Source organism: Typha angustifolia, chromosome 15 (assembly GCF_048772165.1).
Source record: "Typha angustifolia cultivar Huaian chromosome 15, ASM4877216v1, whole genome shotgun sequence".
NCBI classification, from domain to species: Eukaryota; Viridiplantae; Streptophyta; class Magnoliopsida; order Poales; family Typhaceae; genus Typha; species Typha angustifolia.
Genome location: NC_133253.1, coordinates 7,978,558 through 7,991,997, shown reverse-complemented (window position 1 = coordinate 7,991,997; position 13,440 = coordinate 7,978,558). Strand labels below are relative to the sequence as shown.

Sequence of the window (13,440 nt, the reverse complement as noted above, 5' to 3'; positions counted from 1 at the left end):
AAAACATATCCATAATAGGGTAAAATTTAATTTCCCCTAAAATTAACCTCCAAGATTAAGAGAGAGACATGGCTTTCCTTATTATTATTATTATTATTATTATTATAAAGAGTTTGTTGTTCAATAATATAATATAACTAACAAGTTGGTAGACCGGTAGTTCTGCTGTCACGTTTCCTTTGGCTTCAAGAGAAAATTTGACCAAGTGAATAGAAAAGATGAACACTATTTATTTTTATTTCTCTGGTTTTAAAAATATAAGAATATTAATTACTAATAAAATTACTAATAATATACTTTAACACCGATATAGTTTTATATAAATTATAAGAAGTATTATTAGAGACACCCTGAATTAATTTTAACTTAATAGCAGCGATACTGGATATATATTAAATATCCTATCATAAATATCTTTTATTTGATTTTAAAATTCAGTTTTACTTTTTATTTTATGTTAATATTAGAAACTCACTAAAGATATTAAGATAAATTTATATTTACAATTAATTTAACTAATATTATAATGTTCTTGGGACATCAAAAATAATGTGTAAAAATTAATTGATAAATATTAATATAGTATAGTGTGAATAATAACATACCAAAAACACAAGATGATTTTGATAGATGTTTTTAAATTTATGTTTGGATTAAATATTAATAAATTTAAAATTTTGGGTGATTTGTATGAAAAATAATGTTGATTTTCCATTTTATAATATTTTATTATTTATTAACTGTATCAAATGCACATTACACTCGATTAGACATAATAATATGCCATAATAATATAAAAAATATTTTTTTTTATTTTTTAATTAAGCCAAAAATGCAAATCACCCTAACATTTAATATAATTATTTTAATTATTTAACGATATTATCTCACAAACTTACGTGTCTTATCTAATGAACACGATAAAAGTATTTTAGTTATTTTTAATTTTATTCAGTTAAATTTAATAAAAAAATTAATAGTGATAAAATATATTTAATAAAAATTTCAATCTAAATTTGATAATAAAATGTCCAATATTGTGGGATTAAAAAGAAAAAGCATCATTCCCAGCCGTACCATGGTAATGTTGAAGGGCATTACATCACCGTATCTAATAATGGAGAGATTTGGATCTAGTGATCAGTAACAGAGATTTGATCTGGACCCATGATTCTGCCGACACAAAATCAGAACCGTCCATTACCTTATCACCCCTGTCGGTAAATAAATATGATTTTAAAATTTCGAGTGGTTCATCTTCTGGTTAACCTTAATAATTAATGACACACCATTTAATACCTTGAAACGTTTGGTGGTTGTCTCATAGGCTATGAGTCTAACATCAGGGGACTTCCCTAGAATTTAGTTTATAATTAGGATTATTTGTATAACAAAATTTAAAATAATAAATAAATAATTTATATGTATTAGAATTCAGTGTGAGTTAATTTTAAATGAGTTAGTTCGGACGTACTGTTAAGTGTATGTTAGGATGATATTCTAGTTAAAGTCATCAATAAAAGCGATCCATGTGTTGATGCACGTTTGACGGTAAAATCGAACTATGCAAAACTGTTTAATCTATACTAAATCCTTACCTTGATCTACAAAACTATCCATATCAGTATTATATTTATCTTTAAGTCTAAAAATAAGAATGTATGCAATAAAAAACTTAGTTATAAAATAAAAATACCAATAATTTCTATTTTTTAAGTGAGTCTTAAAAAATATTTTACTCCTTTCTTCTAACTTTGTCCTCAGGCACATATGAAAAGAATGAGAGATGTGCAAGTTATTTATTAACTACATTGAATACATTTTATACTTTGTTAGGCATACCTGTATTGTAGTTAGTAATAAATAGTTAACTTGATGTTAAGTATCGTAGATTTATTACATAATTTGTGGTTATTGGATACTTATATTTTGTATTTTATAGTTTTATTACGTATTCATAGTTATCAAATACTTATATTTTTAGTTTACTTATTTCCTAGTCTGTACTACTACTGTAGATCATAATTAATTTACCTAACTAGTAGTTTTACCTAAATTACGTAACAGTATTTTTTTACAAAAAAGTCTCACTAATTTATAGTTATTTTGACATAAATTATTATTATTCTATACGTCATTTATTATTGTATGCAATCTTCCTGAGTAAAGCATTAAATACGTAACAGCCTTCTCTATGTTCACCACTTAACCAAAAGAGCAAAGATGAAGGAAAGAACAAGGAAAATATGACATGCAATGAAAATATTAACGGTCCAGAAAACAAAGATGATTTATATCTTTTATGCAAATAAAATGAAAACTTGGTCCGAAAATGAAAAATCTGAAAGTTCTCTCTCGTATAGACATAAATTACCTTTTTACCCCTATGGTTGCAGGACAGAAACCTTTTGCCGTACTTGAGAAAACAATACAGTGGGACACCCAGCTTTATTCTTTTCCATCTCACCCCATATATATAATATATATATTAAAAGGAAGTTACTATTATACCCCTGCCATTCTGCTGGGAAACATTGTGCGGTGCAATGCCGTGGGACTCCAACCTTTTTATTCTTCTCCAACTCATTCGCCCCCACTCACAAATCCTCCCACTTTCTCCTCCTCCTCCTCTCTCTTTGCTCCATTTTAGAGTGAAAGAGAGGAAACTAGAGAGAGAATGAGCTCCTTTGATAGATCCAAGCAGAAGAAATCTCACCTATGGAAGAAGGCTCTCCTCCACTTCTCCCTCTGCTTCGTCATGGGCTTCTCCTCCGGCTTCTTCCCGAAATTTCCCTCCTCTTCCTCTTCTTCCTCTTCCTCTTCTTCCTCTTCCTCCTCCTCCTCCTCCCCCCGCCCACATAAATTCGCTATTGTGACGAAGGCCCACTTGTCAATTCCACCCACCAACATCACCCACTCGCCGCCCGTGATCCCGGAGGTCTTCCCCGCGGATGACGACGCCGCCGACTCGAACCCGCGCCGCAACCTGATCCTCATTACTACCACTCGATCCGGCGACCCGAAGCAGCCCGCCTCGCTGATGAGACTGGCGCACACTTTGAGATTGGTGCCGCCGCCGCTGCTGTGGCTCGTCGTGGAGGCCCACGACGAGGCGCCGGGCACCGCTGCGGCGGTGCTCCGTGGCACCGGGGTCATGTACCGCCACCTCACCTTCACGGAGAACTTCACCGATTACCGCGAAGAGGTCCACCACCAGAGGAACGTCGCGCTCAGCCACGTCGAGCACCACCGCCTCTCCGGGATCGTGCACTTCGCCGCGGCGGCCAATGTTTATGATCTCCAGTTCTTCCAAGAGATCAGAGAGATCGAGTACGTTTTCTTTCCTCTATTCTTCTCTAATTCCAGGTCAATTTTGCTTGAAATGAATTCATTCGGTGGGAAATTTGTTCTTTTTTGGTAATTTAGCAAACAGTTGGTGTGCATGTCATGCAAATTGCGCAAGTTTTAGATTCCAGCCTGTTTGTTTGACCTTTTTACAATTTTAGTCGATCATTTCGTCTTTTTGCGGCACCAATTTAGTTTTTGGTTAGATTAATAGAAAATATTTGCTTTTTTTTTTGTTTTGAAAAAAAAAAGTGATAGAAACATGACAACCACAACTGCAAACTTATTATATACACAAATTGGCGATGATATCATAACCTTGTTAATATAGTTTTGAGAAATATGTGACTGGTTATGAAATTTAGTGTTCCTTTCTCAAAGTATAGAATTTAGATATTTCATTAGACTTAGATATTTCAATTCTTCTAATTATGAAATTTGGTCTTTGCTAAAATATATGTGTGTGGGAAAGGGGAAGGAATATAAAATCTACTCCTTTAATTTTTCTTTTATTCCTTTGGTGAATGATAACAAAGCTAATAAAAGAAGCCTTCTAAATACCTCCTCATAGTAAAAAGGATTGTTGGTAGATAAAGCTGTTTCTTTTACTAAGCAGTTACCTGCCAACTCTTTCGTCTCTTTTGATTACTTTCCAACATATTTCACATGCTTCCTACTCGGTTGTCGTAAAAGAAATGACGATGGAATGTACATTCCTCCCTTAACAGCGCCAGAATTGCATTTATAATTGTGATTTGAGTTCTTTATAGCTTGTATGTCACTCTATTTTCCTTTAATTTACTTGATTGCATATGCCAAATTTGTTTCTCTAATTAGTGGTACTCTCAGATTGCTTTTTGATAGAGAATAACTAAAATCTCAACCACTTGATAACAAAAAGATAAAATACCTTGATTGAGGGGTATGCATGCATAAAAATGAAACCTACTTTTGTTTTTCACTGTTAAAACTTTCGTACTTTAACTGCTGACCAATAACATTATGTGAGAGTAGGTCATGCAAAAAACAAGGTATTAAGAGGTATACATGTGCAAAATATGCGAAAAACCTAACTCTGATATATATATATATAAGTAAACTCCACTTTCATGTTATCTTCCATCTAGAACTACAATGCTTACTAATTCTCCTAACATGACTTCTTGTGCCATCCAATTTTTGCAGAACTTTTGGTGCATGGCCTGTGGCGACGGTTTCAGCAGGGAGGAAGAAGGTTGTGGTAGAGGGGCCAATCTGTAGTTCATCAAAAGTCTCAGGATGGTTCTTAAAGGATGTAAGTGGTGGTAGCAAAAGACCCCCGACTTCCTTAGCCCAGACTAACGTGAACAAAAACGTAGTAGCCAAAGGCTCAAAGCCTTCCAAGATTAACATATCTGGCTTTGCGTTCAATAGCTCAGTACTATGGGATCCCGAGAGATGGGGCCGATCAACGTCATTGCCAGACACATCACAGGTTAGTCTGTGATCTCCTTCCTAATTTGAGTAGTTTATAGACAATTTACACATTTCAATTCATGTAATCTTTACCTTGTGTAGTGTTTTTTCCCCATTGATAGTTTCTGGAAAGCAAAAGGCAATACATATCAATCTGAATAACCTAAACCTTAATTATCTGAATTGTACTATGAGATTTATCGATAAAATATGAAATCTTTAAACCTAATTACCCAATTTACTATGACATTTTGTAAGGACAAACATAACATTTTATAACTTTTAGTAACATTATCTTGGACCACCTAGTCTTTTAATAGTATATATGATATTTTGACTTTTGAACAGTATATTGGTGAATGAGATAACTTGTATCTTTTCATTTGACCTTACTATAGACAACCAAGGCACATATATAGAAGCCAAACTTATATTTGTTTATAAAATTAAAATTGTTTCTGAAGACATTGGTTGCTACCTTACCTTAACCTTCCCTTGTAAAGAGTTGGGCTAGCTGTTGGGTCGGTGGTTGCAATCATTAATTTGACTCCTAAGGTGTAACGGTGGGTTACTTGATATATCTTATTTAAGCTGACGTCTTTCATTTGTCTTCTATAATCTTAATTAAAGCACCTTTGTTCATCATTAGCCACATGTATGTGGTGCAATTATTCTATTCCCAAGTTTTTAAATCTTATAAATATCTCGGTTGCTAGCTTTACCCACTGTGTACACCAGAATGTTGTCCAGATCTATAATTTTCTAATTCACAGGTTTCAAGCTTATTTTTCCATCACTGCCCATGGATTGGCAAACAAACCCAATAATTTTTCTCTAAGTTCAAATTTCTACTCTTGCACACATAAATATTTAGGGGCAGTATGCATTCTAAAAGGAAAGAAAGAATTTCTTTTTCTTTGTCTCTCCATTAATATCACAATGAGAACATCCAATATAGGAGTCATGCTACCTATCAAAAGAGTCCAACTATTGGGACTTATAATATGGAAGTATCTGAAAGGAATGACAGCACATTTGGATGCTTTCTTCACCCACCACCCATTTTCTTTAGATTCTAACTAACTTCATTATCTTATGGTAATTTAATATCAGGACTCCATCAAGTTTGTTCAAGAAGTGGTCCTAGAAGATGACTCTAAATTGAAGGGCATCCCTTCTGACTGCTCTCAGATCATGCTATGGCATCTTCATATCCCAAGGGCCACCCCTCCCCCATTGATCCAAAACCAAACAAGGAGTTAGAAAGAAAGGAAAAAGGGGAAGCAGGAGGGAATCCAAAGAGTGGGGGTTATGTAAATGAGAGAAATTAAGGTGGTTCCTTGGTTCTTAAAATTTTTGTGTCTCTTTGGGAGGGATCAGAAATCTCCCCCTTAATTTTATTTTTATTAATATTCATTTATATTCTTTACCTCTGATCAATATCTTTCCCTTGTCTCTTCATATCACCACATAAAATTTTCTTTCCTGGGAGAAACCTCCTCTTTCTCATGTATGTATAAATTGACTTGTACTTTTTATACTATACTTGCAAAGAAGTTATTATATTCCATCAATTCATTGAGAAAATGAGCAGAGTATATATATATATATATTTTTGTGGTTGACTAAATTGTTTCAGGGGCAAAATAGTGGTGCCACGAAACCTAGAGTTGTTGACCTTATTAGGTTGTTGCATTAAGCTTTAATTCCAAATAAGTCAAAATTGATGAGACTAGGTGAGTTTTAGTAAAAAGTTGCTTTCGATGATGGCAGTCTGTTCAACAAAAAATTATAACTCGATTAGCAAATTAAAGTGTTGTAGAAATCATCCATTCATAGAGAAAGTGATTTATGCTCTAAAAAATCTAGGTGTTTTATTACTTGGGGTGCATTTACTTGTAGGATTAAATAAGAGTAAATGAGTCATAGACTTATTTCAAGGGATAATATATTCCTTGGATTACTAATCTTATATTACAATTTAACATCAATTACTATTTTAAACTATTATTAATTATCTCAAACTTAAACTATATTATATTAATTATAAATAATTAATCACGTTCAATTCAAAATAATCAGAATTAAAACCAAAAGTAATACAAAATAATAGAATAACTTATATAAAAAGGTGTAATAATAAAAATATAATTTTTTTTTAAATAGAGCAACACTTTAAATAAATATAAATACCAATAATAAAAAAAACTAAAAATAAATTTTGAGTAATTAAGATGATTAATTTTGTTATTTATTTAAATTTATTATTTTTTATATAAAGGTAATATAGTAATAATTTTTTTATTCAATCTGATAGTTATATCTCTTAAATAAAATCACAGTCAGATGAATAAGTTTGTAACTCATATACTTCATTTGGTGTCCAAGTTTAAATAGTTAAAAAGAAAAAGGGCTCATGAAACCAATGCTTGAATGGCAGACAACATAGAGAATTGCTTGTTTTACAGTCTGGTCTTCTCTCTTCTTTTCTTTTCTTTCACTCAGCCCTGTGCAAGTGGCAACTAACTAATCTACTCCCACCACAGATTCCCAAATCCTCCTCTGAATCCCTTGGCATCATGGCAAGGAGATGATGCTACCTTGTATACAAGGGTCTTGACAGTTGTTATTTCTCATTGTATAATATTACATGAGAATCTCAGTGTATATATATATATATATATATATAATATATACATGCATATAAATATATTATGTTGGTGGTTTGATTTTGTGCACTAAATTATGCACATATAGATGTTCAAAAGGATAGTACTTTAACTTTCTAGAGATGTTAGTGGGCCTCCATTGCCGTAGTGGGTAAGGTATATGTGAGATACCAATCTCTAGTTGGGCTATCTCTTTCAAGCATATCATCAAACACGTTCTGGAAGAAAAGAATGGCTTGCAGTCTTCCAATCAATCTCCCGTCAGCTTGTCGGCAGTCTAAGCTTCCTCATCATCCAACAAACAAAGAAGGCATTGGATGATATTAATACTGGTGTTAGGTTGTGCCATTTGGGAAGCCAACTCTCTCTTTTTTTGACTTCACTCCTCTCAGTAATACTGATAATACGTTTGGAGTTTCATTAATTTATTACTTGCTTATAGTTGGATTTGCCCAGCAATAAAAGAAAACCTACAAGGCCTTAATAAATTTGCCCACCGGTTTGGTCTTCCTCCTATGGAACACGGCAATTAGCTGGTTCCAGGTGCAGTAATCGTTAGGTATAGCTTCTCCTCCTCCTGCTTCCTCTCTTCTTCTCTAAGCATTAGTTATAGTTTGGGTTTAGAATTTTCATTTGGGTATAGCTTAGATTGTTGGATATTATAAAGATGGTCTATCTTCCCCTCCATGTAAAAATTGAAATCAGCAAATCCTAAGCCTTTTTGTGGGTATAAGTTGTATAGCCTACATATTAAAACGGATCGGATATGGATAGGATAGTATTCAACTCATATCCGGATCTATATTTTTAATTCGAATATGGATTCTAATACGGATATTAGACGGATAGCAAAATTTAAAACCATATCTTAACTAAACAGATATGGATAATTTTCGGATAGAATATCGGATCTTAAATGAATATTGATTGAATTTAAAAGAATTATAATATTTTATTTAGATATAATTAACATAGAAATATTAAGAGTTTTATAACAGATAAATTTTTTGTATGTCAAATATGTAAAATTAGAGAAATTAATCTCTATAAATAATATATAATGTATTATTAGTAATAATATTAATATTTACTATTTAAATAACCAAACTAAAAACTGTAAATCATTTAAAAAAATATGCGGGTAAACGGATATTTGATATTCGTATCTGAATCTGAAAAATATATCTGACCCGTATCCGAATCCGTATCCGAATTTTTTAAAAAAACTCTATCCGTATCCAAATCGGATTGAAATTTTCTATCCGAATCTAATTCGAATCGGGTCGGATCAGAATTAATCCGACCCATTGTCACCATGTTTAGGTGTTGGATTAGATTGAGTTGAATTGAATAGAGATTAGATAAATATAAGTATTATCGTAATCTTTTTAATATAGTTAACTTAATGCAGATAGTAAAAGTGTAAACTGTTGCAAATTAAAGTTTAGGAAGAGGGGTAAAATGTATTTTTTTTTCTTAATCAAATCATAAAAAGATTTCTACTTGTGATAAGTAGGGGGTTTATCCTTAGATGAACCCCCTTGCCATGTAATCAAATTTTAACTGATTTGACAACCAATCACAGACTGCCACATCAAAACAAAGAGGTCATATAATAAAAATCTAAACTTTAAGTAGTATATAATTAGTTATTAGTTCAATGATGTATCTAAATTATTGTATGATAAGATCAATGTGACATAGCTACCAAATATCCACTTTGATCCATATCATGTCAAGGCAATTATTAGGCATAGTCCCAGAACTTCTTTACACATAGCCATCTGTTTACAAAAGAAAAGTTCAACCAAAAAATATATTAATAATAAAAAGGTAGAGAAAACAACTCAAATCTCAATCATAGCACTCACCAACATTTTTCTTTCCCTTTTTCTCTCTTTTGTTTTTTTTAATCTCTCAACTGAATCACTTAGCATTATTAACACATTATAGAGTTTCTGTCCAAAATGTCCTCCTTAGAATCTGCTTTGCTATTCTGGTCCACCCACCAAAGCTATTAAAGAGGTCTACTTTGACTAACTCAGTTGTTAAGTTGTAAGTCGCCCAGAAAATTACTAAACTATTTGATGATTTATATAGATTAAATCATTCGACGATTTCATTATTACATAAAACGTTGAATAATTTAATATTTTATAAAAGAAAGAGAGTACTAAACATATTAAGTCTTTATCTATTGAGTATTGATATATGAAACGCTTACACTGTTTATGAAAGTGTTGAATGTTTAATAGTTTATCTTCTATATAGATACTTGAACAGCTCAGTAGTTTTTCAAATGCTTGTAATTAAGGGTGTAAAAGAGTTGAGCTTGAGCGAGATGAGCATAACTTGGCTTGGCTCAAAATTGATTAAAATTTAACTCAGCATGAGTAAAGTAACAAACTTAAGGGATGATAAAAGTTGAGAGTATTAAAAAATGATGCTACGAATGTCTCATCCCAAAGACCACACGTTGGGCAAGCAATATTAGATTCAATGTGTAGGCTATAAAGGAGCACACGAGTATGAATTCTACCCAAAATCACTTTGGAGACAAATAGCCTAGCTCTAGGATTAATCTTGGGTTTCCACAAAGTACATCATTCAAAAGAATGCGGGCTTCTTTGGTGTCATACTACTGGACCAATTCATCCTCAAGTTCCTCTATTTTAAAGTTCAAGATACGGTTGCTAATGAAAGGCCTAAAGCCTGATCCATAAAGTCTATATCTATTAACCACTGTAATGTCAGCCACCCTTGTGTTGTCATACAAGATGTGAATACTAACAAAAGTAGGCAATTGATTCAAAAGTATTTTACTTAATCTCAGGACAGTCAGACATTCTTTGATTTGGAGCTAAGCTCCAAACTCGATTAGTTAGTCTTAATTTTTTTAAAATTTAACTTGGTTATATATGAAAAAGATAAAAATATATTTAACTACTGAACCAAATTAGGGATTCCTAAACTCAAAACAAACAAGGCTTTAGAATATTAACCATGATACAAGAAATTTGGTTCTTAATGGCCCGCCAAGCCCACGGGAGCAAACCCTTAGCCCGATTAGATCAAGGATTTAAATTACCATATTTATATGAATTGAGAAATTTGCCCTCCCCAACAGTACTGCTGAGTGATAATATCCCAACTTATCTAAGTGTAGAGTAATATATAAGAAGTGAGCTCCTTTCAATTATTGTCCAGCTCAAAGTACATAATAAATATTAATCATTAGTTTATCAAAGGACACTATAATAGTTCATCAAAGGACAGCTCTAGAACTGCATGTTTTCAAATAGGATTACTCCTGTAGCCATGGTGATTGACAACTTATTCTTTCATTCATGTCACATATGACATGAATTATCTATTAATTATGGTTAATTTGCCTTTTGGATATCTTTATTTCACATTTCAAACTGCAAATGATTAATTTGCCTTCTTTAATACTAAATCTATCATAATGTAATGTGACTATAATATATTTGATAATATATTAAGATATATTTATAGTAGAAGTCTATCTGTGATGATATTTCTATTGTGTAATTTATGATGAATTAAGTTAAATATTTTTTAGCCGCTAATTATATATATATATATATAACCCTGAGAAAATAATAAATATTTTATAAAAATATATTTATATTTATTTAAATATATTTTGTATCTTTCTTAAAATAAGGAGAAATAATAAATATCTATTTTGATCCTTTATTCCAACCATTGCAATTAAATACCACCTAACCAATATTTGTATTCCAATATTTAATCCTTATCTTACAACAAAAATACTAACTTAGAATTGGAATAAATTAGTTTAATTCCGAAATAGATTTCTATTTTCTTCCAACTCTAATTTTGTTTTTTCTATTTGGCCATCAAAAGGGCCTTTAAGATGCTTAAAGGGATAAGACTCTCATTAATTAATATTAATATAAGATCTGAGGAGGATTTCTGAAGTCTTATACAAGAGAGATTAGAGAAGAAAAGTTCTATTAAATAGGGTCATTATAGAACATGAGTTCTTTTAACCTTTCAATAATCTAAGCATAGTTCTATTAGAGAAGAAAAGTAATAGAAATTTTTATTAAATATACCCTTTATTTTCTATTTTATTTTTAATCCTGAAAAGCATCGTTAGATTAGTTTTTTTTTAGCAGACAATAATCATGTAGATGAGTTAAATTAATTTTAGAGATGTAAACTAATCTTAATACATATTTAAAATTTTAAAAGATAATAAAATATTCTTTATTTTGTTAGTTGTTGTTCAAAGAAAGATTAATTCAGACTTGAATGATACATATATGCGAAAGAAAAGGAGTCGTATTTTTATATATTAGGGTTTATCGGACAGAAAAGAATAATAGAGTATGAGCGATAATAAAAAACAAATATTATTACACATCTGATAATTTTTTAAAATAATATTTTGAATGCAAAAGGAGACACTTTGGACTTCTAGTTCACACAAATGGGAGGATCAAAATGTTTAGGACTTAATGAGCACTTCTTCCTCGTGATCACATTTTAACCACCAATAGACATCATGATGTGGGTAGGTTGCTAATTGACTTCTCTAATTTAGTAAACTAGTGTATATAAATTAACTTAGTAAACTAAATGATTGAAGATTCTTCTATTATAAAATGCAAAATAGAAGGATCAAGTTGCAAGTAGTCATTAACACATCTTAAACTCCCTTTGTACTTAAAAATTTTATCTGTGGATCAAATTAGTGCATGCTATCAAAGCCATTCATTTCAATAATTTTTTTTTTTATCATAGAATTGTTGTCATGCAACTAAATAAGTAAATATATAAGACCCAAATAAGAGAGGCATATCACATAGTATTAATTTTATACAAGACATCACATCACTCCATTAGTGGTCCAAATGCATGAGAATTAAATAGGTTCATGAGTTGGGTGCTTGTTCACTATTCTTGCATGTTGCTGTTTTCTCTATCTTGGGCTCCATGCATATCTTATGATTAAGATTCAGGGTAATTGCTACCAAGTTGCATTTGTTTGCTTTTCCTCTCTCAATTTTATTATATTTTTAGTGTTTTTGTTTAACTTATGGAACCAACTCATTTTTTCTTTCTTGCAGAACTTATTTCAAGGAAAATTCCATTCATAAAATTTTTTAAGAGATATTTATTGAGTTTATTAAATAATTAGTGTGAATGTGAAGTGGTTTGCTCTCATCTTATTATTTTCTACGGGTATTATCTTAGAAAGTTGATGAGTCTATGAAAAATATAGACAGATAAACACAAAATATCATATTTATCCTCACAAACAATCATTCCAGGTAGTTAAACTTTTGGGCAAGTCAAGATCTATGCCATAATTTAGTGGTCCAATTTCTGGGCCATAGGAGATGATTATTTGCTAAGTAAGCTATAAACATGTTATAAAGCAAAATACTTTTTTTTGCCGGCTCTAGCAACAGTTAGTTTGCTAGGGTTTTTCCCTTCTTCCTCCAAGTGAGAAATCTCCTCATGAGCTATTATTGTCGGCTTCCCTCCTCTCTCCTCTTGTTATGAAGTTGAGATCTAATTAGACTTAGTCTTGTCAAAACTATTGTATTAATTTTTAAAGGCTTTGGGAGTATTTGAGTCCTAATCTAAGTAGGATTTTTTACTTGGAGGCTTTTCTATTGATGTTATTTTCCTAGGTTATAGGGTTGGGGAGCTTTATAAAGCGTGCTCGGATGCAAGGCTAGATATCGATTAAATGAAACTTTACGTAGAAAAGTAAGATTATTCATACCTGAATTTCAACAAGGGTTGAACAGTTTTTCCTAGCCTTATCATGATTAAGGATAATGACATTGATAATCAAGCAAAGTCTTATGGATTGTTCTTAGAAAAGGAAGATTTAATGTATCTGATTTATCCTAATCCTATTGTGACTCCTACATCTCTCTTCTATAAGAGTCTATAAATATGAGAGAAA

At 31.5% G+C, this 13,440-nt stretch overlaps 1 protein-coding gene across 1 annotated transcript; it reads left to right on the top strand.

Annotated features, from left to right (window-relative positions):
• Positions 1-2,581: 2,581 nt before the first annotated feature.
• Positions 2,582-6,240, top strand: LOC140779907 (probable beta-1,4-xylosyltransferase GT43A). The gene is made up of 3 exons (XM_073125235.1): positions 2,582-3,330; positions 4,531-4,819; positions 5,914-6,240. The coding sequence occupies exons 1-3, from the start codon at positions 2,678-2,680 to the stop codon at positions 6,061-6,063; spliced, it is 1,092 nt and encodes a 363-aa protein (XP_072981336.1). The 5' UTR covers positions 2,582-2,677; the 3' UTR covers positions 6,064-6,240.
• The last annotated feature ends 7,200 nt before the right edge of the window (positions 6,241-13,440 follow it).

Bases quoted from the DNA above. Each gene is read 5' to 3' on its own strand.
- LOC140779907 (XM_073125235.1), top strand. From the start codon at position 2,678: ATGAGCTCCTTTGATAGATCCAAGCAGAAGAAATCTCACCTATGGAAG. The intron at 3,331-4,530 runs GTACGTTTTCTT...CAATTTTTGCAG, and splicing joins CAAGAGATCAGAGAGATCGA to AACTTTTGGTGCATGGCCTG. The intron at 4,820-5,913 runs GTTAGTCTGTGA...ATTTAATATCAG, and splicing joins CATTGCCAGACACATCACAG to GACTCCATCAAGTTTGTTCA.